Source organism: Neodiprion lecontei, chromosome 6, assembly GCF_021901455.1.
Source record: "Neodiprion lecontei isolate iyNeoLeco1 chromosome 6, iyNeoLeco1.1, whole genome shotgun sequence".
Classification (NCBI taxonomy): Eukaryota; Metazoa; Arthropoda; class Insecta; order Hymenoptera; family Diprionidae; genus Neodiprion; species Neodiprion lecontei.
In genome coordinates this window covers 20,267,292-20,292,288 of record NC_060265.1, presented here as the reverse complement: position 1 = coordinate 20,292,288, position 24,997 = coordinate 20,267,292, and the positions used below count along the sequence as shown (strand labels likewise).

Genomic DNA, 24,997 nt, shown 5'->3' with positions numbered 1-24,997 from the left:
TTTAAGTCAGCTGCGTTGCATAATGCACTTACCTACCTACCTACCAACCTACCTCACCTCTCACGTGTGTGTCACTCTCTTCAGTTATTTATACTCATGCCGTATGCATGCAACGTACAGATATACGCATATACGTAGGTAAACGCACTCATACGAACGTATTCAGCCTCGTTAACCGCATCCATTGCATCGGTATGCACGAGAAACGAGTTTTCAAAACACGTTGCACACATTTATAATTATACGTTCGCGAAACAAGTTTGTCGACATAAATTTTTAATTGATATAAGGAAGAAAAACAACAAGCAAACGAAAATGAAAGAAAAGAAAAGAAAATTGCCTGTGCGGTTAGATCTCGCGTTGAAGACATTCTACCAAGCGCATACGGCGACTTGAAGTTAAACCGCTGTTGAACGCTTCAAACGATTCGTAATCGACGCAAATGAGTGAAAAAAGAGGATCGCTTTCATACCTATGACAGACTAGATCGTCAAGAGCGTAAAAGCGGTAAACACTTGAACTAACAACTTATTGTCAGTATAACATTTGACGGTGTGAAACGTATAATACAGTCTATCCTTGTATCATGACCGTGCGATACGAATCGTGTATAATGTAATCCTTTCAACGAATGTAGAAGTTACATTAAGGCATTTACACGTTTGAGCAAACGAAATGCGAAATGACTTCGAAAACGACACGGAATAAGACGTGTTGTCCCTCTCTCTCCTTCCGTCAACGGACTCAATTTAGCTTCATATCGCGTTGGTAAATTCGACAGTAAAATTTTGTACAGATACCTTCCTCCATCAACTTGGGATTGATTAACGCTTTATCCGTCCGTCGAATTTATTCAGCCAGAGTAGGAGCTCTGGTGCTTTTGTGCGGTACGATAATTTGAAAATTAAATAGCCTCGGGCGCTAGCTGGCTTCGCTTCACTCGCACCGATGACGCGACGAGCCTGGCATAAAGATCGAACCAAAATCCCTGCCAGTCATCGATGATTCGACACTATGGTTATTTCTGCTCAACACACCGCATTATTCTCACGGTCGTTTGCCAGAGAGATAAAAGCTGTGTCGAACGAAGGTTCAAAATTGTTGCAAGTGTAATTCGGATTTATCGTTGGTTATAATTCAATTGCGGAAGGACTAACGCATACCTATTATTTTTTCCGAACGATTGGCAATAACCGATATTCACTCCTATAAAGTATTACAAAATAAAGAATCTCCTCACAAAATCGTATAGATTCGTGAGGTCGACTCACGAATCTGACGAAGCTGTGATCGATACACGCAATTCCCCTCAAACTACATTTTCTCCGTCCTCCGTTACATTATAATCCGTTGCAGATGATTGGAATCAGGAATGGTATTACCGGGTAGCCGGTCGGTCAATTGAACCGAAGGATCGTCGGCGACGTCGAGGATTGACGAAGAGTCGTCATTTTCCACCGACTTGTTTCCCCGAACGTCGAATATGTATAAACAACGATACAACTCGTTGCACAGAATCCAAGGTGCGGTTCAACGGAGATCGGTAATCCATCATGGGTAAAGAATCGTGGATTATGAACATAAGACATCGGAAGTACAAAACAACGTGATTTTTTCAACGTACCATCCATGGAGACTACATAAGGAGACCGAACTCCGTGTAAACAAATAGCTGCCTAAAATAGGATGGCGCTAATATTCTGCATGCACCTTACACAATAAAAGGATCGAGCGCAAGACGGCAGTTTGAATTCAAAACTTTCCACCAATCGCATTACAAGATCATCGATCGATCGATCTTGGACATTCCCGCAACCAATGACACTTCGGTGTAAAACGAAAATTAGCAACGCAAAACCGGTACAAAAAATAAACTCAATGCGTTCGATTACCGTGACAAGTTTTGTTAATTCGCCCGTTTGAGTTCGGTCTCCTTACGCAGTGTCTCCGTGGTACCAACCATGACGCAGAACCGATCCAGCAACCCGGATGTAGTCATCGTCGGTGGTCGACAAGGTAAACAGAAGAAAAACCTGTAACGGTTACACCTCCTAATACCATGGCTTACTTTCCGGTGTCGCTTGATTAACAAACGTCGTTGAACCGTGATCGATATATACTTTGGACGTGATTTACTTTGCACTAGTTCAAACACTCCGTCATCTCAATTCCGTTTCCATACGATCATCGGGTTTCAGGAACCTTGGATCTGGCCACGTAGAATCTGATTTTCGTGAAAGTCTGTACATAGTCCTGAAAGAGGGTTCAAGCGTAGCTTCGAGTCGAGACGAGTATTCGCAAGTTTCACACTTGCAGGAAACGAACTTCAGATTATCTACATTTATCTGCGTGGAAATTATAAATGGTTTTCCCCCGAGATGTAGCTACCGCAAATGTTCCGAGCTTTTCTTGCAGGGATTATATCCCCGTGCAATTCGTTCATGGGTGAGATATTTGAGCTGTACAGCTGCCACAAGACGACGTTTCTGAAAAAGTATTCGCACGCGGATGAGCGGGGAAAAATTCGGTTATTCGTCATTTTTTCACAACTCTTGAAGCAAACGGTTTTGAAGAGGGTGAAAAATTCCACGACGAGCGAAGTAGACAACGATAAAGAGAGAAAATATACTCGGAATGCCAGGATTGACAAATATACCTACGGATTGAATTCAATTTGCGACGTTATTCCTTTCGTTCAATCGTTGTTGTTGGCATTTCCAAACCATATATTAACATTGAAATTTTGGTTACAAACGGGGTAAAAGAATCGAACAGGTCGACGACCATTGCGAAGAAATTGATTTCTAAGCCTGTGGTTGCTAGAGATTAAAAACTTGTTGTATCGACACGTAAACTTTTCACGGTCGACGGAATCGAATATGTCTGTAAAAAGATCATCGATAGGTTTTACAAACGATAAAGTCTCTTTCAGGATGTATATGAACTAAAACTTTCTACAAAGCAATTAAAAGAAATTCCAAAGCATACGCGCGTAAAGCAAGCAAAATACAACTCCGAAGGTATTCCCAAAGGTATTTACTTAAAGCCGACACTTGCTCGTTTCGTATACCTCGACAGAGCGGCGGAACAGAATAGCTTCGAATATCTGGAATCGGGATGTACGGGAAAGCCCTTAATTAAGAAAGATACACACCTGCGCACATTTGAGAAATTTAATTGAACCGTACGCGAGGTATAGCAAGTACATCCCAGAGGCGGCGGTGGAATCAGGTATGTATGTACGTACGTACATGTGATAGGTATGCATATAGGTATGTATATAAACGCTGCGGATGGTACGTAGGTACATATAATTAAGCCAAGGCGTAATCAACACCGGAACATTTTTGATCTTCCAAAAGAGGTGACGAAGAGGAGAGAGAGATAGATAGACGATAGATAGATAGTTTGTTTGCCCTGGGACAAGTCCCCTCAGGCAGCATACCGCAAGCTCGTAGAGACAGATTATATGCGTAAGCATTAAGCGCAATAAAGTTAACAACAAATTAACACACATTGATATTAAGGTTGAAAAATAATGAAAAATAATTGCCAGAGAAGGAGATAAAACGTAGATAAAAGTAAATAGACCGAAAGAGAGTACAAAGTAATAAAGAGAGAATAATAAATGAGATTAGAAAAAAATAATGAATCGAAAAACTTGACAAATAAATAAATAAATAAGCAAATTATAAATAAATAAATAAGTAAAGAGGTTAGAAAATTAGCTAAACTATAAGAGAATGAATAAAAGTAACGTAACATTAATCCGAACAGGAAAATTGGTAAATCAATTCCATTGGTCAGGTGTTCAAATAAAATAAAGAAACTACATTGGCGAATGACGGAACAGAATAAATAACGTAACGTAGGGACATGTCGCAAGTGTTTGAACATTACACTCGGAAAACATTTAGAAAAATAAATCAAAAATTTTACATGAGTAACTAAATACACGAGTGATAGAAAAGTAACGAATAAATAAATAAATAAGTAAATAAAAAAATAAATATACAGAGAGAGAGAAAGAGAGGAATAAAGAATCGAAAAAATTGGCGGGGGTAAAAATCAGCACGAGAAAGTTGGTTGGTCTTTGTAAACAGAGCAAAAAGTTTGATGGGACAAAGATAAAAAACAAAACAAAACAAAAAAAAAAACAAAAATCGACTGCAGATTCATCCCTGGCAGGTTACCGTCCCCGAATCTGGTTGATTTTTTACCCTTCGTAGACGGTCGCTGGAAGTGGTCGCAACCCACGATCCTGACCCACTTTTTGCCGAGTGAATGTACCCGTTTGGCTATCCCAACTACCTGCATCATACCAACAGTACGATCACCCTTCGCCGCACCTGCTGTACGAATATTTTGCATTATTAACGTAGGCACGGATGCCTTCAAGGCAAAGAAATACGTTACCGAAAATTCGTTCAAAATGAGCTCAGTTCGATGTTCGTTTATTAATATGGTTCGTTTGTCACACCAGCATCCGAAACTTGTATGCAACTGTTTTGCCTCGTACGTGATTTTACTGGACGTCGCGGCGTCGTATAAAATCACGTAATCGCACACAGAGAGTTCCATTTGCTTGCGGGTCGCGCCTAAGCCCAACGTTAGACGATATCTCGAAAAGATTTCCAAAGATTTACATACGTGTTCTTCGAATCGTCATTCACCGCTTGCGTCAAGGACTGATTTTTATCCATCCTCTGTCAATCAGCCGAGTGTTTTACACCGATTCACGTTCTCGCCTTTTAAACATGCATCAGCCGGCACGGCGTAGGTACATATGTGGTATACCAGCGAGCTGCTTGGTTTGAATATCAATTTTCGGTACCGGGTATATTTCGCGCAATAAGAATAGTAATTTCATTCGTACAGGGACGACAAGCAGACGGGCGATGATAAAATAAGATATTAATTGGCGTATATTTTTTTAAAGTCCAACTTTCTCAGAGAGTTAGTGATTAAGTTTTACGAGGTCGAAGTTAGTAACGTTATCGTAACGAAATACCGAGGAAAAAATCTTATTTCCTTAATTTTACAATAATTTTGAACGAACTAAGTTTTCGAAATGTGAGTGTGATTTTGTTTTATTTTAGAGAATTCCAAAATCGCGAAATAACGGTTTTTCCTCAGCATGAATCGTTACGATAACGTTACCTACTAACTTCAATATCATCAATATGTTGGTATTCGTTTCTTTCGCGTTAACTAAAAAATCTTGGCCCGACTCTGAGAATACTTCGGGACGATTAATTAAAAGTCGCGGTAAGAAGAGAGAAAAGAGAAAAACTTAAACACAGCAAACTTTCGGGCTCAACAGTTTAAACGGAGCGTCGACTACTCGTGCTGAGAATTTCAGTACACGGTTTAACTAGTAGGAATGGGTATTTTAAACGTTAAAATATGCAAAACGTACACGGTTAAGATATGGTGAACTGCTTCTTCTCGGATAAGAAGCAGGGTGTACAGCTATATATACCATATACGCGTAGTTCCAAAAGGAAGTCAATGTTTATCTGCAAAGATAACACCGGGAGGTTTTCGTCCTTCCTTTATCCACTCAACTTCGTGCTGTTAAATAATTTCCCACCGTGCCCGACCAGCAAATATTATGTACATATTTCACGATACCGTTGGTGTATAATTTGATCATTTTTTTTTATCAGAAAAAAAAGCGTTACAAACTTCTCCAGATCTTTACTAACGCTCAAAAAATACCGTGCAGCGAAATAATGCTACCTCGGTTATTATCGCAAGGCCCGACTAGCTGGAGAAAATAATATACTCAAGTTTGTACATATTTACGTCAACCTACGTTACGTATGTACTGCGTGTCTGCCGCATGAACCAAAGAAGAAGAAGAAGAAGAAGAGATGCGATCTTGTGTTAATGAATAATGAAACGTTGCGAGGAGGTACGAATACCAAAGGATGCGAACCTGGGCAAATTCACAACTACGGCAGGAGCAACGGCAGTAAGACTCAGCCTAGCGAGACACGCTGTCGCGTGTTACCGCATTTCTAATGCAGATGCCCGGAATACCAACACAGAGACCGTATAATTCTTTTATTCGGTACACAAGTTGTGGTTGGTAAATAAAACTACACGGCATCGCAGATTTTCTCATCACGATTTCAAACTACGATCATGATTTTCCCTCAAATTTCGTGAAACGTTGCTGCGCCAAGCGCAAATATACGTAGAAACTAGAAGAAAGAAACGGCAAAACTGGAAATCTTAAAAGGGACAAAGGACTTGTACAAAGTTCGTTGAATCGGTACAAAGACAGGATTACCAAAGACCCCGATTTCACTTTGGGTGCCTGGACAATTGTGAATACAGGAGAAAAATTGGATACGGGAGACACACTCGCTTACAAAACCTTTGTAATCCCGAGGTGAGTGACACAACATGGTTTTTGGATTTACGAGGATACGAGTACCTCGGCATGGCGCAGCCGCATCCCATTCGCATTCGGTGGAATAGACGTTAAACTTTCCCTGCGTCGTCGTTTCGTACAATCACAACGATCTTTACGAGGCATATACAAGGCACCTAAACGAACAGTTTAATATACCGAGGAAGCACGGCTCTGTACTGAAATTAGGATACATATCTCTAGTTTTCATCGTCTCCCTCATCAGCATACTTATTAAAGTCAACTGAAAAGAAGAAGAAATAACAGTTGCTTAATTTAAGTATCAGACTCTCGGGCATCGCAGAGATCATCTTTCGGCATAAATAATGTACCAACCTTCTACCGACGAACAGAAGACTGAAATTTATAAGCCTCGACACGTTTCAGATGAAAATTGATAACCGATGTTATTTTAGCTGCTTATTTTCGAAACAATATACATCCTTTTACACATCGGAGTATCACAAACTAGACTGGAAACGGTATAATACGATCATGGTCAATCTGTGGCAATTTATCGTCCGATCCGTCCGGTGGCACGATATATAAGTATTTATTTTACTATCAGTATTCATTATTCGTCATCAGCAGCTTCTTGCGCTAACGATGAATATCATTTAACGAAAAGAACGACGCACGCGACGGAGTAAAAAAAAAAATAAAAAAAATTTCATCCTATTCTCATCTCTGGAAAGAGAGAGAGAGAAAAAAAAAAGATCTCTTCTCTTACCGTCTCTCTTCCTTTTCACTTGGGCAGACTTAACCCGTTGGCATTTATAATAATGCTGTACCTTGATTCCTCGACGAATCCTTTACCGTTTAAAGCTTCAAGTTTTCTCCCTATTCACTAAACGTTAATGAGCGACCCGTCAAGAACGGTCGACTGTAATTGCGCGATTATAATGTGTATACGTGAGAGTTTAAAAACTCAATTTTTATACATTTCAGTATAAAAGCAGGTGGTACATCTTGAGTAGTAAATTAATCAGTTGCATTATCTTTTATCCCTCAAATTAGTTCCATCAGGAATTAGTTGATACGATCGATTCCCTGGATTCAGCAAGTTTTTAATACTTCTTTTTTTTCTTCAAGTATTCCGAATAAAGGTTAGAAAAAACGTTATAGGTATCCCCAAAAAGCACTTTACGTATCAGCAGCAATATACTTGAGCATAAAAAATATTGAAATCAAAATCCTTACTGCCAGTACGTAAATTCTTTTGTAAAAACAGGAGATCAAAAAGGAAAAAAAAAAAAATTAAAAATAATGGAGCAAATAAAAAAATCAGAGTTAGTTTTTCGAAGTCTATTTATAGGCAACGATACTTTAATGGAAAAATGATACGTCAGTGAGTCTACGAACAATATAAATACTGTTCGATTCCATTGACTTTTGTTTATTTAACGAGATGTTAATACCACTTAATATAAGATCGAGGCCTACGAATGGGGATATCCGTTAATTCTCGAGCCAAAGTAGGGACGAGGTAGGCAGGTAGTTGATCGTCTCGAAAGTATTTGCCGTATTTCGACCCTGGATTTTAGAGCGGTCAACCCACCTGCCTACCTACCTACCTACGTTCCTTCCTTCCCATCATGCTTGGGTGAAAAGTCCGCGTTTCTGGTATTATACAAATATTCCTGGTCGGTCCAAGGTCGGTGAAATAAAGGGATAGAGAAGAAGAAAACGGTCGCAGCAACAACGAGGAAAAGGACCGAGAGGAAGACGGGCGGAAAGAGGAAAAGAAAATGGCGAGATGTGTGTGCAAGTCGAAAATCCTCCAACAATTCCACGTATGGTAGTAAACAGTGAGACTACGTAGGTGACATACTGAGAAAAATTCAGTAAAACAGGCATCGTTAAAATAAGTGTTTGAATATTGTTGGGATTACGAAAAACGAGGTACACCTAAACATTTTGCGCTATTGTCGATCCTTTTTTGGTAATTGCAACGCAAAATCAGTTTTCCAGGTTTACTCTACTTTTTTAGTTAAACAAGGCTTTAACGTCAATTTATCGTCGCGCAAGCATTAAATTTTCGCAACAGTTGAAAGAAAATATAGCAACAGTGATCGTAACGAGAAAGAATAGTAACGGATACCAGACTTTCCGGTAACAGCTGCAAAACTAATTTTCATTTTGTACTCGGAACTATATTTCTCGATTGTGGTGAAAAACGAAAATAGTTAAGAACTGAGCGGTAACCGGAATTAAAAATTTCTCTCAGTGCAACTAGATTTACGGAGCAGTTACACCCTTCCCTTCAGGATTATTCTTACAACCGAGCAGGAAAAGTGACAAAGAGGGACAGGGTAGAGAGACAGAGAGAGAGAGAGAGAGAGAGAGAGAGAGAGAGAGAGAGAGAGAGAGAAGAGAGAGAGAGAGAGAGGGAGTGAGAGAGAGAGAGAGAGAGAGATGATCGTAACAATTCCAGATCGCCGCCTTTTCGCGTCTTCTAATTAAACCAGCGCGAAGTCTCTCGACTTCATATTTCACGAAATTAGAGTGAAGCTATAATTTGCTCGACGTGCAGCGGCATCAGACCACTAATTAGTGTCCCGATTGCACAGAGCGTGGTTGAATTAGAAAATGGCAAAGGATTAGCATCATTCGTCAGGCAGGCTCGTTGTATAAGGGATACACTTATACCTATAAATGAATGTCCTCTCTATCCTCCAAAGAGCTTCGTAGCCACTCTGTGGTGAACGATTCGCGATTTGGAACAAAGCTCGAGGATTGAAAGCAGGCTGGGAGTATAAGAGTAATTCACCGTTTCTGGTGCGAATTCGAGCCGAGAGAATTTCCATTGACGCCCTGCGGTTCCGGAAATACGTATTCGAGGTCCCGTTCCTTCCATTCAACTATCGCCAAATTAGATCTGAGACAAACAGCGCCGGTTACCAGTCCGCAAATGTCGTTCATTCGCGCCAAAGAAACGCCGTTGTGTGTTTCGGATTAAAGCCCGGCATTGCGTCCCACGATGTAAATGGTCCGTCTGATGATATGGGCCCTTAATTATCAAGCACCAAGGGGTTTACTCGACGCGTATACAGAGATCTTCTCCATTCGACGAGGTTGAAGATGGTAACGTTACGTTAACGATGCATGTTTAGGAAAATCGTTACTTCGCAGCAACCCCAAGGACTGTCTGACATTCGGCTAGTGAATCATAAAAAAGATGATATGGTCATATTTTGAACATTCAACGCATTGAAAGTCTTTCTAAAATTGCACAACGATTGACTCCGTGATGTTTCGTTACGTCAACGTCACTAACATCAACATGGTTCCATTCTATCGTCTGATATCATCAGACACAAAGGGAATTACTATGAAGGTATCGGTGCCGGTCAAGGGGATGATCATGGTGTTCCGAGGAACGACCGCATTACGCTTGCCCATGGATTAATAAAGACCATGAAACCGGCACGTGTATGTAAGCCTGGCGTTTGATAACCCCAAAGCCATATCGAAAGTTTATACCAGTTAGGTGGTCGAGCAGCTAGAATTGCGGGTGAACATTGCCATGCGCCCGGGTAGAGAGAACGATATAATTGGCTTGGGTATATACATATAATACAGTTACCTACTTCCAGCGTTCACCAATATGGCGCAGGGCTTGCAATTAAACCGCGTCTCTAATTCCGGCAATCGATGTGTACACGCGCAGCTTTCATACAGTTCCATAAAGTTTTCCAAGTGACACTGGAGAACCCGAACCGGCAACTAATTAGCCACGCGTGAGGGATCCAAAACCGTATTTCCATAGTTGGGACGACTGTGATTAAGGCAAACTCGTAGATGATACCTACTGCAAGTTACACAATATTTCCACCAGACCAGGAAGAGAGACCTTCCTCGGTTTATTTATCAGCCGAATCGCGATGAGATTCGGGAGTGACGACCTAACCTGTTTTAGATATTTGCCAACGGGCATCGGGTTGACGATGGACGAAGAGAGGAGGCGAGTGTTCGTACAACGATCAATTCAGTGAATCTCCTCGTTTTCCTCGTCGGTGGTCAAGTAACGAAAATATTGTCTCATTTCTATGTGCATTTCATACGTTCCTGTTTGTTTTCCCGCGCGTGGTTGAGGATGGAAAAAATAACATTCTGCTTGCGGTCTGTGATCGCGGTAGACTGAATATCGGCATATAAACTGCCGTGCGTATTACTTTTCACTCTATAATCCGCGATGGATGTTACGCAACGTAACTGCACTACAGTTGTCACGAATTTTTTCAATCCAGAGGATTGCAAATTTAAACGGTAAGCTGATGGCTCTTGTTCTTTTTCGCCGCCATGTTTGTTATACATAACCATACGTCGAGTCGCAATTAAAACCGAAAGGATAATGAGAGAGGGAAACGATAATCGAATAATAACGATCGTCTTCAAGACAGCTCCGAACTATCGCGTAGTGGCTCTGAGGTTTGCCCCTGTAGGGAGACTCGAAGTTCAGAATTTTGGGTAGGGTAAAGTTGTATCGTCGCCCCGGAGAAATGCTGCATCGGTGAATATCCAAAGTGATTACTAAGAGCTTATATAGCCGAGAAGCAGACATTACATAAGCTTAAATAAGGAAATATTGGTTGGTCGAATGCTTTGTTGGGATTAATTAGAAACGTGACAAACGTGCAGCATGTAACACGACACTTTGCGTAACGGTTTCAACACTGCGATTCAAATACAAAGAATCGTTGTACAGACACGTCAAGGTGAAACGAAACCCAGTGGCGTTCGTCATGGAATCAACATGCCATGAATGAAAGAAGAAAAAAAAAGACAGACTTGAGACGCGAATTTTAATTTCAAAACAACGGACTATGAGCACGATCATAGTGAACAAACTTGGCACGATAATCAAAGTTCCTTCGATACGTGTAGTTTGAATACCATACATGAATGGTCAATTGAACTACTTGCACGGTTAACATTCTATCAATTTCAACAAATTCAGTACTATTTGAATAGATTGTGAAAAACTTTCTTGCTTCCATGACCATTGTCATATAAAGTCTCCAAGGTAAAAACCACTTCAGTCCACTCGGACTGATTTCAAGAAAAATGCAAATTTAAGTTTGCTCTCTCGAAACTTGTACATTGCAAACCAATTCTTCTGGCGGATGAACTGATGCTGATTTTCCTATTCAACGGTGACATCTTGTTAAAAATCCTCTCTAATGCCGAAACAATTGTATCGCTAACTGGTTGCCGATAAAAAAAAATAGACTTAAGCAGTGGTTTTTCCCCTGGTCTCTTCATACGTTAGTTAAAGTCTGATATTTTTATGGAAAAATGCTTAGTTTCCCCGAAGTTTTCCCTCAAGAATTTCCGCACGCGACAAGATAGAACCAGCTGTTTCTCTATATCCGCGGTGAAAAATGACTGTTATAGATGGAATACGGCCCTGATGCGATCCATTCACTCTTCAACGCGTCGTTGCCGGGCTTCGAGGTCCGCGGAGTGACTCGAAGGTGGGAGACAAAGAGTCGCCTCAAAATAGAGAGATAGAGAGAGAGTAACAGTTCCGCGAGTGACAAGCCTTGACAACCGCGGGTCGAACGGTGGCCTAGACTCACCTAGTCTCACCTGCAGGGACTCAGTTGGTCGGTTCTGACCCTGAATCAAGCGCCTGGGAAGGTGCTTGAGGCTCAAGTGTCGAGAGCCATGCACGTGGGTGAATCCAAGGAACGTTGACTCGAGAACTGACATTCACGGTTCACGGATTGCATTTTCACACGTAACGAAGACTTCTCGAATATATTTACATCGAATAATAATACCCGTTTTATAATTTTCCATCGTTGCTTTTTAACGGGGTATTTCTGCCTCGTTAATACTGCACGCGAAATAACGTAGTGAGGTGTAAAAATTATCAATACTTCGCGAAAAAAAGGTTTTCTTTCGTTGATGTGATCATGTATCACACTTACTACACTCTCTCTCTCTCTCTCTCGCTTTTTATCAAGTCCAAATTCACAGCGATATGTTTTTGATCGAACTAGTTATTCAGCAGCTGCAGGACTGTCGGTATAAATTTCAGTAAACCGTGATACAACATCAACATTATACGCGTATTTTGGAAACTCAACTTCTTCAAAGTTGTTCTAACGTTGGAAAATAGTTGTGTTCCTATCAACGTTGGGTTAACGTTAAGAACTGAATTTCCACGCACGTCAAGTTATCACCGAAATGAAAGTTCAAAGGCCATAGCAGTACCGTCACTCTCTCAGTGATTTCGCATCAAAGAAGTGACACTACCATAGGGGTTATTATTCGAAATCGAGCCACTCTCGCATCCCTTCTGTTCGACGGTAGCCAGGCGCATACAGCATGTGAAAGATGTGTGAAACAAAGAGGAAAATCTCTCCGAACGTTACGTGGGAGCATTCTAACTGTCCTGTTTAATCTAGCGTTATCCACCCCGTTGTCACCATTTTTGTGTTACGTCGAGATAGATATTTGTCTCGCTTTGACGTACCGAATAAATTCTCCGACAATCTTTTGCACGCTTTCGTCTTCCCCGCAACTCCCAACTGCAAGTAAAAATAATCGATGCAATGATTATACTCGTTAGTCGGGAAAAAATAATCGATTATTTTCGTTCATTCTCAAGACCCACAACATTTGTCGCAAACAAAAATCGTACGCTTCGAAAAAATCTGCCATTCTTGGTAAGATTGCTGGAGAACAATAAATAAGCAAAAAAAATCTTTATCTTCGCAACTATTTGGCGCTGTTTCGAGTCTTAGATATACTTTTACGACACATTTCATTGCCCGTGAGATAGAAGACTCGTAAAATGACCGTCGCGCGACTATTCTGCATATGTTCAAGGAGAACATGCATAAATGCATTCGCGCTAGAGAATTGCGTCACGGTCGCTGAACGTGCAAGCACGACATAACTCAAGCTTCGGACCTTAGGGCGAACCTCTTCGTGTTGCACGTGGCCTGAGTGCGTGTCGGCGTATGGACACGTAATCTTATCGAAGACTCGCGAGTCTCTCCAGACGGAACCTGAAATACGGTCACGATTTCCCGGATTGTCCGGGTATTTTTCTCGATATATATACATTACCTCTTTTTTCCTCTGACGGTATTCCGTATTTATCTACGCGTTCATTCGAGTCGCAACTTCTTAAGCACCCAAAGCTTTTCGGCATTTTGCCTCGTTCTGCGCGTATAGGATTTATTTCTTTTACAGAGCTCGATAACGTCAGCCGAATAAGAAAAGCAGGATCAATAAGCCAGGCAATTTTTGACATGTTTTTAGTTATAAAAACGTCTAGTACTGGCGGCAAATCGATTTCAGTCGTACATGAAATATTTATTTTGCTACACGCGAATGTTTGTTTCGATACATTCTATATTTATTAGTTTCTTCAAATTTTTATTTCGTCGAACAAATATTTAGTTCTGTCCGTCGAAATTGGAAAAAAAATCTATTTATTTCGATTAAATTCTTATACTGCGATCAAGTTGGTACTTGACAAACAGATACGTTGACATTATACATCGAAAATATCATCTACCTTCAAAATTTTATTCCCGTCAATATTTGCTGCAGCTTTCAAGCGCGTGATAATTCAACAAGATATTGTATCGTTAAACAATCTTTCGCATAAACGGTATTTTCATGCAGACTATATAACATCGCAATGACTGATAAAGTCTAGTCCAAGTGATACATTATCGACACACAGATACGTAATCAGTCTACAAATATTTTCTGCAATCAATACATCATCCATGGTCGCGCATGGCACAGGAAACGTCGTTATTAATTAATTCTTTTTCCTCTTCTTTCCTCTCATTCAATGTTAATCTGCAGAAAAAATCCATCAAACCAAAGAAAAACCACAATTAAAATCCACTTCTTTTACCTGTCGAGTTGATAATCGAGATGCCGCGATCGCGAAGATTGGCGACGAAATCAGTCGGTGGAAAAACACCGCAAGTGTCAGCATCGTTCGCACAATATTGCAACGGACAACATTGTTGCGCAATTTCTGTTGAGATTAACCTCGGAAGTTATCAGATTGCATTACATGAAACCAAGAACCCGATACCTGAACGTTAGAAATTCAACACCACTCCAGGTAGATGAAACACAGAATCACGATTATCATCGTCATCGTCGTCGTTATCGCGTCGTTGCATTTCACACGCGTTACGTTCAAGAGCATAGATCAAACCGGAGAATGGAAGCGACAGGAGTATAAGGTTGGAATTCTCAGGTGCCTCTACACGGAGACTCGCCTTTGAGCATATACACGTGTATACGTATAAAATACTTGTCGCAAAGAATATTTCGGTCTTGTACGCATGCGCGAAGACGAGCGACGGTACAATCAGCGTGATGGGAAAGTCGCAAGGTTCGGCAATAGTTGCTTTCAAGGTGGATATCGGAGGCGAACGAACCAAGGAAGGTGGACGAATGGAGGATTGCAATGGTGCTGAAAGTCGAGGTAAATAACATCGAATTTTGTTTTGTTCCTCTTTCGACCCCGATCTAGGTATACGTCGCGTTTCTGGCTGCTCGCTAGCCTTGATGTAAATCCAATGTACGTTGGTGTTCTGACGAAATACGAATTTCCGTAACGATATGTGTATGTAATTATGTATATATGTATACATGTATATATTGCATACGTATATACAGGTACATTTGTAGGTACACCGGCAGGATTTAATATATCACCAATTTCAACGGCGACTGCGTGTTTTCCTTTGCTTATTTAATTTTTTTTCGCCTCGATTTTCGTGGGATAATTTCCAATTTATATTAATGAATTTTATCGTTTTGCACACAACAACCGGTACGGTCCTCTCTCAATCTCACGCTCTCTTTCTCGCGAGTATTTTTCATACCGTTGGTTCGATTCTTCTCGATGGTAATAAACAATAAAAAGAATGAAAGAAAAATAAAAAAAAAAATAAATAAAAATTTGATTTGAAGTACACGGTAGAACAGAAGTGCAGTGAAGTAAGTCAAATTCCGGTTCGTTCTACCAATAAACGTATCACATATAACCGCCGTGATACAATCGAGGTCGGCAACATTTTTGTTCTCCCACAGCGTGTAACTATAGTTGTACTTAAGCTGCCGATTTGTTTCAATAATTTTGTATGTCAGGGTTCGGCCGCTAAGAACGTCAAAGATTTACGAACTTTGAACAGATCGAGTGCAATAATGAGGAAAAACAAGCAAATCAGCTCAATCAATTCGCAAGAAATCATTCATCTGTAGCCAAGATCGATTTGTCGATTTAAATCCGGTCTAATATTCTTACTATTCCCTTTTACTTTGTTTCTCATGGCAGCGCAAGCGTAACAAATTCAATTTAATCGTAAACCAGAAACTGACTTTGGGGCAAAAGAGAAACAGAGATACTCACTGCAAGCGAAAACAAAAGCAAATTTAAGGGCAACCCCTCGACTCTGTGAAAAGTGAAAAGCTTTCAAGAGTCTAAACTCTCTTTCAAGAGTTCACGGAGCCATATTGATTTTCGTTCAGTCGACAAGTGAAGAAATTTTCTACACTTTACAAATGTTTCGCGATCCTTTAATATACCGATGTTTGTTATAACATAATTTTTACGTATACTCGAAATAAAATAATTCAACAAATTTCTTCCGTTTTACATTCTCTCATCGTGATGGCGGTAATAATTACGCCGACTACGACGTTCCCACCAAACTGTAACATTGATTGTGACACGGAAAAAATTCCTAGATATGTTTCTCATGTAATACCTATAAGTACGTGACTGCTTTCACTTTTCATCATTAACAACTGTAACCACTCACGGTAAATGGTTTCTTGTATCAAATTTTCGTTTAATTCCAAGAAATACTTGGGCGTTAATATAGCCAGAAAACATTAAAATCGTATCAAAAACACGAGTATTTATTAATTTTCAACCTTTTTTCGTGTTACTGATATTGGGTAGAGTCTGCGTTATTCGAATTAGCCTCGATTAACTTCTATCAAATGTACAAATGTTGTTTCATCCGTGTTCACCTTCATCGGCAAATAACGCTGTTGATAGTTTATAAAACGGTTATGAAACTTTTCCCATAACGAATGGTTTAAACGACGCGCAGCCAATGCACCCTGAAAATTCAACTCCGACTAGAATACGAATAAAAATAGGGTGTCTCTTTCTCTGCTCGCTCATTCGTAACGAACAACAAGTCTCAAGTCGAACTTGACTCTTTTCCGACCGAGCGGCGGGTCCTTTGAATATCGAAGTGCAGGTACCTCTCGACAACGTCATAAGTGTCAGCAAAAAAGCGTCTCGACAATCTCGCATAGAGAATACGTAATTGGGTACGCGATTCTCCCCTCTCGTCTAGATCGAGAAATGACACAGCCAGCGTAGCAGAGTCACACAGTCAAGAGAATAGGAGATAAGAGGGCCAGCCTTTCGTAACCGAGCCGCGAGTCCTGCCGACCCAACAGAGTCCGAAGTTAGACTCGCCGCGAAGAAACAAGGGGGATATATAGTAAAGAAAGAAAGAGACGAGGGGACTCGGAGGCGTCGAAGAGATGGAAAAGCCGGTTGAAGGCAAGGCTTTGGACCGGTCTAACTGCTCGATGTTCCGCCTGGCCAGAGTCTAGACTCTGGAGTCATAGACGATCATCTCGAGAGGAGGACGAGGATGAGGAGGATAAGGAGAAGGACCCGACCCACGTCCTGAGAGGCTTAGCGCTCGGCTCTTACGATTAACTGCTCTCCTCTCCTCTTTTCCTCCGTCATTTTGTTCCGTTTGCATCGAACATCTCCCTCCGCCTTTGGTCGCTGACAGCAGAAGCAAAGAAAGCACTGAAAGCGATCGGAAATTATTAACCTTTCAATTCGTGTTATCGAAGGATTCGAATAAGGAATATTCGTTGATCGAGCCTCGAGAATGACGCCTGATCGGAACAATAACAATATATATATATATATATATATTTTTTTCTTGCTTTTTCTATTTAAAAAAGTATCGATAATTTTTCAGTACTTACGGTAGAAAACCTGCCCACCGGTTGGAATATTGATGATCGAAAAAATAATCACTATCGTCAGTCTCGCGTAACGCTACCTAATCCAACACGATCTATCCCGATCATTTATTACAAAATCCTGCCGGAGTTTTATCAATTTTCTAAAGAATCCCGGTTAACACCGGAGCACTGCGAGTTATTTCACGACCTACATACACATGTAATATCCGTCGTATTAGCGGACGTAGTCGCGTTATCTACCAACCGCGTTTGGTTATGCACGACGACGGCTGCAAAAGAGACGCTGAAAGTATTGAAATTCATTTGTTCATCTCTTGTTTCTTCATCTTTGCGACAAAACTACACGACGTAAGTCGCACATCGAATATACGATAAGTAGATCGTTCGTAATTATTCTACAACCACGAAGTGTACGTAAGATGTATCTCGTGTATAAATCATTAGCCAAGAGTAAAAGTTGCAGGAGAGGTGTAAAAAAAAAAAAAAAATAATTAATTATTATAATATTGAGATAAAAATAAGTATTATAGCATTATAATATTTGTAGTGCAGATTTTTTTTTTTATTTTCTTCATTACGCACAGGTGTAATCATAATGTAAGATAAATCCACGAGAGGGTTTTTATTTTTATTTACTCTATTACGACCAAATGAATTTCATCTTGATTTTGTTACGAGGTTTCAATGTCGATCGACTGATCCGGCTTCCGGCAAACGGTGGAATAACTCGTGATTCGAATAACGTGGAATGCTGCTGGTCTGCCAGATTTAAAGACATCGGGCAAAACCGGTACAGCCTTCTCCCGAGTTACGCCTTTTATAGCGAGCCTTATAGCAGCCCATGCGTTATTACATCTCAGAGATCCCGTCTATTTATTTCCATAAACGTATGCATACAGCCATGCATATATATATGTATATGCATTACCGAAATTTTATAATATTAGTTTATGCATGAAATTGTGGGAATGCAAGAACGCGCAGAGTATTAATTGTCTCGCCAAGAGAAAAAAAATAAGAACCTTGCGTTGATTTAAGACAATGTCAATAATGTCACGTATATATGATATTTAAACAAGAAAATTGACGATTCTTTTAACGCTGTTATATGATGTTTGCATCTGTTAAAAGTCCCATATGCGTGTATAAAATTTTTTAACACACGCTCATTCCAGCAGCGATTACTCAAACGCTGACGATGATGCGTCACCGTTTACATAAAAACTAGCGGTTCGGTAGAAGGGAAAGAAATGATATGAGTAGAAACATTTCATTATCACGACGATATGTCTGCGGCGTACATAATTCCGCAAATAAATCCGTATACGTTGTATAATTATCAGGCTGAAGTTAGTAACGTTAACGTAACGAAACCTTAGGATAAAAAATGTTCATCATTAGGCATTTCAAAATGACATTCGAGGAGTTGGATTTTCGAAATTGAAGTTTATTTTTTTATAACGATTGACTAAATCTCGCCCATTTCTACAGATGCGAAGTAGCGATTTTTCTTACAGTAACGTTGTAAACTTCATCCTTCCGTATAATTGGCATATAACAACGAGTTGCTCGACTGTCAAATATATCATGTACACGCTGACTGAAAATTAGATATTGCTTTACAGTTTGTAGAATCGATCGATAATTGAAAATGATGCATACAAGAAAAAAAATCCTGCGTAAGGAGCAAGATAATTGCGAACAACTATTATCACGAAATTAAAGAGGAAAATGCAGTTGGCTTCAGAGGTTCCAGGACGGGGTGAAATCGTATCGGAATAAGTAGTATTACACGTAATAAAAGATGTTGGAAAAAGAAGAGGGATGAAAAAGAATAGAAGGAAGAAGAAAAACGCTGAGGAACAGAGGGAGAAAAGAGAGCTATAAGAGGAGGGAAAAAATACGAGGAGAAGATAAAATAAAGAATCAATACCGGCAGAGGTAGAGGACCTCTCTTCCTCCTTCTTCGCCTCCGTATCCTCGTGTATGGTAGTCCATACCTCTCCGATACAAAGTCTCCGGGCTGTCATCGAAACATTGAGATAAAATAAATAAAACAAATAAAGAAAGATAAAAAAAAATTGCTCGCAGTCATAAAAGTCTACACGTATATACGTAAAAGTTGAAGAATTTTTCTCCTCAAGCAGTTTCTCTTCCTGTCTGTCTATCTGCCTGCCCCTACACACGGTTGAGAGAGACACGACTAACCAAGAGGTGAATAAATATACCCCTCCGGTGCCGCATGTGCAGTTACCGCACACTCGATCGAGTTTATAACTTCGGCGTTGCGCCACGACGACGACAAACCGCAAGGCAGTCGATGGTTATTACGTATTTTATATTTCAAAGGGCGACCGAATGAACAACGGCGTAAAGAGTCAGCTGCTGCTTGCGACGCAAGACGGCTTGAATAGCTTTGCATTTTTCCATAGTCGTCTGATACATGAAACGGACGGGAAAGTTTCGCGCACTGTGAAACGCGAGGGTTGATTAATTCCGATTTCTTCTATTCTTCTTTTTCATTTATTGACTGATTTATTGATGTTTCTTCATAAAGTTGGAAGAACGTTCCGGTTACCGTCGTACCAAAGACCTTTCAAATTGTGTACACTATAATTAAACTACGAAACGAAATTATGATTTACTCCTTCTAGTTCACTGAGATCCTCAAACTAGAAGTCATAACAGATTGGTGAAAGCGATTGTATTGGTACAACGAAGAGAGACTCAATGTAAGAGAGGTCAATGAGGAATATCAACAAACTCGCGAAGGCGGATCAAGAGGTGCAAGGATCTTTCACCAGATGTTTGTCAACAACTCGACTCGTATTTGAATTCAACTTTTGCTTTATTTACATGATTTTGTAAGATCCGGAAATCAGATTAGAATCGAAGATACGTTTGAAATGTGAGTGATTATTTTCGACGGTATAGTGATTTCAAGGAGCATTGATCGAAAATGGAGTTGTGCAAAAAACACCCAACACGCACCGACTGTGGCAATAATTATCAACGTTGTACACTGTACACTTTTCATTCCAAATTAGATATCTCGCGAAACTTATTTGCACCTGATATGCCGCAAGATTCGTGACGCAAGAGTATAATCTATATCTGTACAATCACGAGATTGCAGAATGATATTTGCCAGCACAAAAGAAGCGTATATAACATTACGTACCTGTGAGTAAGATTTATGAAGAAAAGTAGTCGACTTGTAGGTGAAAAATAAGTTACACGTGAATCGTGTGAATATTATGCTCGCATAATTTCAAACAGAGAAATTACGTGTGCCAGAGAACAATCGTGAGGGATAGAATTGATCTCTTGCGTCAATATCGGAAGTTTTGAAAATTGCTTTATCCGTTCTTACCAAGCATATCGGTCTTTTCGAAGGCTTCCTTTACAGCATACGTTTGTAAATATATTATACAAACACCTGCGCGTGCCTTTGCAGCTCGTGTTACATTCGTCGGCGGTCGCGAATGACAAATACGGATGGCATATCGTCAGACTATCTCTGCGCGGTACAGTCAACAGGTTTAAAGAACAAGAGGAAACAACCAACGTTAAAAATGAATGAAGATTTAAAAGCACATGCTTAATGTTCTTGAAAAATACAACCGAATTGGTAGAAATATCAGCGAGGAGAGGTTTTCTTTGCGCCAATGATTTGGTAAGCAAGAATGAAACGAGACATCTCAACTTCGTAGAAATGAATCCGTGCAAATTTGTACGAAAAAGCTGAGAATTAAAAACAGTACCCAGTAAAATTATTCTATAATTACAACGTTTTTTGACCGATCGCAGTGTTTTTGAGACCATTCTGCTCGCAGATCAGACATCCAGAATTTCTCTGAAAATCGTTCGAGAAATCTTGCATTATAGTATAATTTCAAACATCTGTCGTACCGTACCTTTAAAAATCTATAAATGCGTCCAACAACAAAAACGAGTAGCATCGCAAGATGAAAAACCCCAGAGTTCAATCACTACGAAGTTTCTAATCATAAAACCTTTTCTCAAATTCTCAACATCGACTGTATAATTGCAAAACCCCGTTTTTCCTCAACGTTTCACAACGTCGCGTCGACCCGATCACCAACTTCAAGCTCGCTTCTCTAAACCCGGTTTCGTTTCAGCCTTTGACTCATTGTCAGAGGCCTGTGCTTCTCACCGCTCGCAAAAGATTCTGACTCACCTTGTCCAAATATCGGAATCCATGATCGGCGGCGACCTGCTTGGCAACCTCGGGTCCTCCCTCGATGTGGGCAGCCCATTGGTTCGTATAAGCGTCGACCGTTCGAGGTGCACAACAAACAACAATAACCACCACTAAAACTAAAACGGACCAAGTCCACTTCGCACAAACTGAAGCAGTCCTCCGCTGCACTTGAGCTTCGGCACTCATGACGAGGTCGGAGTAAAACTGCGGAGTGAGTGACTAAATCGTCGGTCGTCGGGCGTTTTTCCCCGAATTCCGTGGACCAGCGACCACGTGGTTTTGTTGGCGAAAAAAAAGAACGCGACAAGGGGGGGGGGGGGGGGGATTCCCGTTACCCTTCGTCTAACCGTTCCGAACTTGTCCAATTATTCCCGCACTTCGACTATCCGGTTAGTTATCACTCGATCGCTTTACACGTGTTTATAGTGTTATATATTGTAAAACTTCGCACCACGCTGCGCGAAACAGCTTCGTTTTTTTTTTTCTCCAATGAAAAGCGAAAGGATCGGAGATAATTGGGGGAGATGAGAAAAAAAAAAAAAAAACAAAGCAACAAAAACGCGCGCTTGTGTTTAAAAATCTCTGTACGGTACGGAAAATCGTTGCCAAAGGTTCGACGAAGACGAAGTAGGGGATGATATCACTTGGTTGATTCAAGAGATGTCATCGCTGCTGCTGCTGATGATGATTATGAAGACTACGACTAGCTGCTGCAACGTTGCTGGGATGCCGGGAAACACGCGACTAAACTGTTCGCTTCTAGTCGGCGTACTGAAATAGTGGTCATTTGCGATAGAGGTCAAGTTCCCCTCCCCCCCACCGCCCACCATAACCGTCCGATTATTATTTTACGTTGGTTTTTTTTTTTTTTTTATTTTTTTTTCTTGCCTCGTTCCTACTTCGTAAACCTCGTCGCTCGCAGCTCCGTTATCGATACGCGGAATAACGAAGTAACGAACACGCGTAAACAGATAGCGGGGAATTCACGAGTCGAGAAGTATTTTCACTTTCCTTGTTTCTCCTTTCGTGTGAATATTCCCCGATATGAATAATCCTCCGTTATTATTATCGCGCACAGTATCTTTACGTTGTTTTTTCTTATCTTTTGTTTTTATCTTTTACTTCAAATTACTTACAAGTTTACAAAATCAACCTCGGAACCGCACCTCGCGTTATCACGTGGCCGCGTTCATGACGAGGCAAACTTCACTCCGAACCCGTATCGTATCACAACCACCGACCTTTTCGCACCGCAACGGATTGATCACGGAAACAAAACTACACTTCGTCGTTATAGAATCCGTCCACCGATACGCTTGAACAGAATTCCGCACCCACGTCTACCTAAGATTTAAACGGTTCAAGTACCCTACGATGGGCAATTTCTTTACACCTACGTGGTATAAAAATAAAAACAAAAAACAAACAAAAAAAAAACAATCGCAAGTGTCACTCAATCGGCCCGGTAAATCCTACACGACAATGCATACATCACCCGCGAATTAACGCGTACTCAAAGGTCTTGGCGTGATTAGAGTGTGAATTTTTTCGTCGGTTAAAACCGAAGCGATAAACAACCGAGGATATTCAACATATAAACGTGCGTAACCCCGAGATTCGGCGTAAGAATTCCGGCACCGCCTCGACTCGACCAGCGCCGTTTTATTATTCGTATCACCGCGGGGGAGGAGGAGGACGGGGGGGGAGGGAGCGGGCCGCAACGTGAGTTCCGTTAACGGTTCTCCGGGCTCAATACGAACTCCCCACGCTGGCGGAGCACGGCTGACTGCCGGCAGGACCGTTTCGGAGCACGGCCGAGGTTTACTCCCCCCCCCCCCCCGCCCTTCTGTCCCTCCCGCTCAGCCGTCATCTTCCCCTTCTCTCGCTCTCTCGCCGTTCCCCCTCCCTCCCACTCCCACCTTCCGTCGCTCCGATCCGCCGTAACGCCGCACTCCGTTTCGACGGCGCCGCTCAACGCGCGCGTGTCTGCGTGTGTGTGTGTGTGCATGTGCTTCTGCGTTCGCCCCCGCCCCCCCCCCCCCCCTCCCCGTCCCGCTATCGCGCTGTCCTTCCTTCTTTCGCTCTCTCTTTCTCTCTCTCTTTCTCTCGCCCGGCGCATCCACCGCCCACACTGGCTGCAACCTGCACCAAGGCGATGGGATGCGATGCCGTGCCGCGAAAGAGACAACCCGACGCGACGACTCGGTGAACGTCTATGGGTTTGTGGAGAGAAGTGGCACGGTATTTGGTAGCGTGTATGTGTACGGATTGTCTAGTCGCTTTAGTCGCGCTATTACAGGTTTGCCAACTTGGACGCTTTGACACCAGATCTGGTGTTTTTGGAACTTAATTTTGAACGTTTTTTTCGGAGAGTTCGGACGTGTGTGAATTATTATGCTTTTATAGGCTTGTAGGAGGTCTAGGGTTTTTCATTGTATCAAAATTTTGAAACAGTTGGAAAATTCACGGATTGGATGCAGCATCGATAATTTTTTTTTTCTGGTAATATTGTGTCGGTAGTGTATTCCAGACATGTTTCCGCGCATGCGCACAGACTTTCCGTCCTTACATCCGATCGGATATCCGTCTACCGATCTCAAACGCGAGATAACGATTGAGAGATAAATTTTACGTACAATTGCAACGAAAGATATGCCAAAATTTTTATTGCGTTATTAAAGCAAAGTGAACGTGGCTGCTTACCCAAATTTCAAACCACTTCGTCCCTCGTTTAGATGAGAAATTTGAATTGGACGGATTTCCATACAACGAGCAGATAATTATCTAAACTTCCGTTTCACTATTTCGTATGAAGAAACAAAAACACGGAGTAAACAGTAAACATATTTTCGCTGGCAATGACAAAGTGAACAGAGAGAACGTAATTGGAGCAAAAAATTTGTATTTTCTAAATATTTAGCACTTGCGTTTTGTCGATACACTTCTGCAAACACCGGTGCATTCGATATTTCGTTTTGAAAATTCGTGACGTTTCAGTTGTTCTCAACGTCGTAACGATCGGCATCGTGGTTTAATAGACTCGCGTAATTAGTACAGCAAGTCCGATGTTTTCAAATACGAGATTGTTTTCTATATAACGTCAGTTTTCGTGACGTACTTTCCATGAGACAAACTGCATCCGCGATGCGTTGCGTTGCATGTGGATACCTTTCAACGCAACCGCGCATTCGTTTTACTGCGGCGCTATCTGCGCACGTACATGCATAATGCGCATACCTCACTAGCCTATAATACCACGAATTTGCCGTGTAAGCAGTATGGATACCGCCGAGTTTCTCCGGTAGTTTCAATACTGCAATCGATGTCTACTT

General features: G+C 41.2%; 1 protein-coding gene across 5 annotated transcripts in view; it reads right to left on the bottom strand.

Moving 5' to 3' along the window:
- LOC107223248 (furin-like protease 1) overlaps positions 1-23,433 on the bottom strand; it is a 140,029-nt gene extending 116,596 nt beyond the window's left edge. For all 5 annotated transcript variants that reach the window (XR_006905129.1, XR_006905130.1, XM_046744459.1 and 2 more), the window contains exon 1: positions 21,642-23,433. Coding sequence is in view for 3 of the 5 variants with exons in the window: in XM_046744459.1 (XP_046600415.1) it covers positions 21,642-21,851 (210 nt within the window). In the remaining 2 variants the exon portion in view is untranslated. The remainder of the gene's footprint in view (positions 1-21,641) is intronic.
- Positions 23,434-24,997: the final 1,564 nt, after the last annotated feature.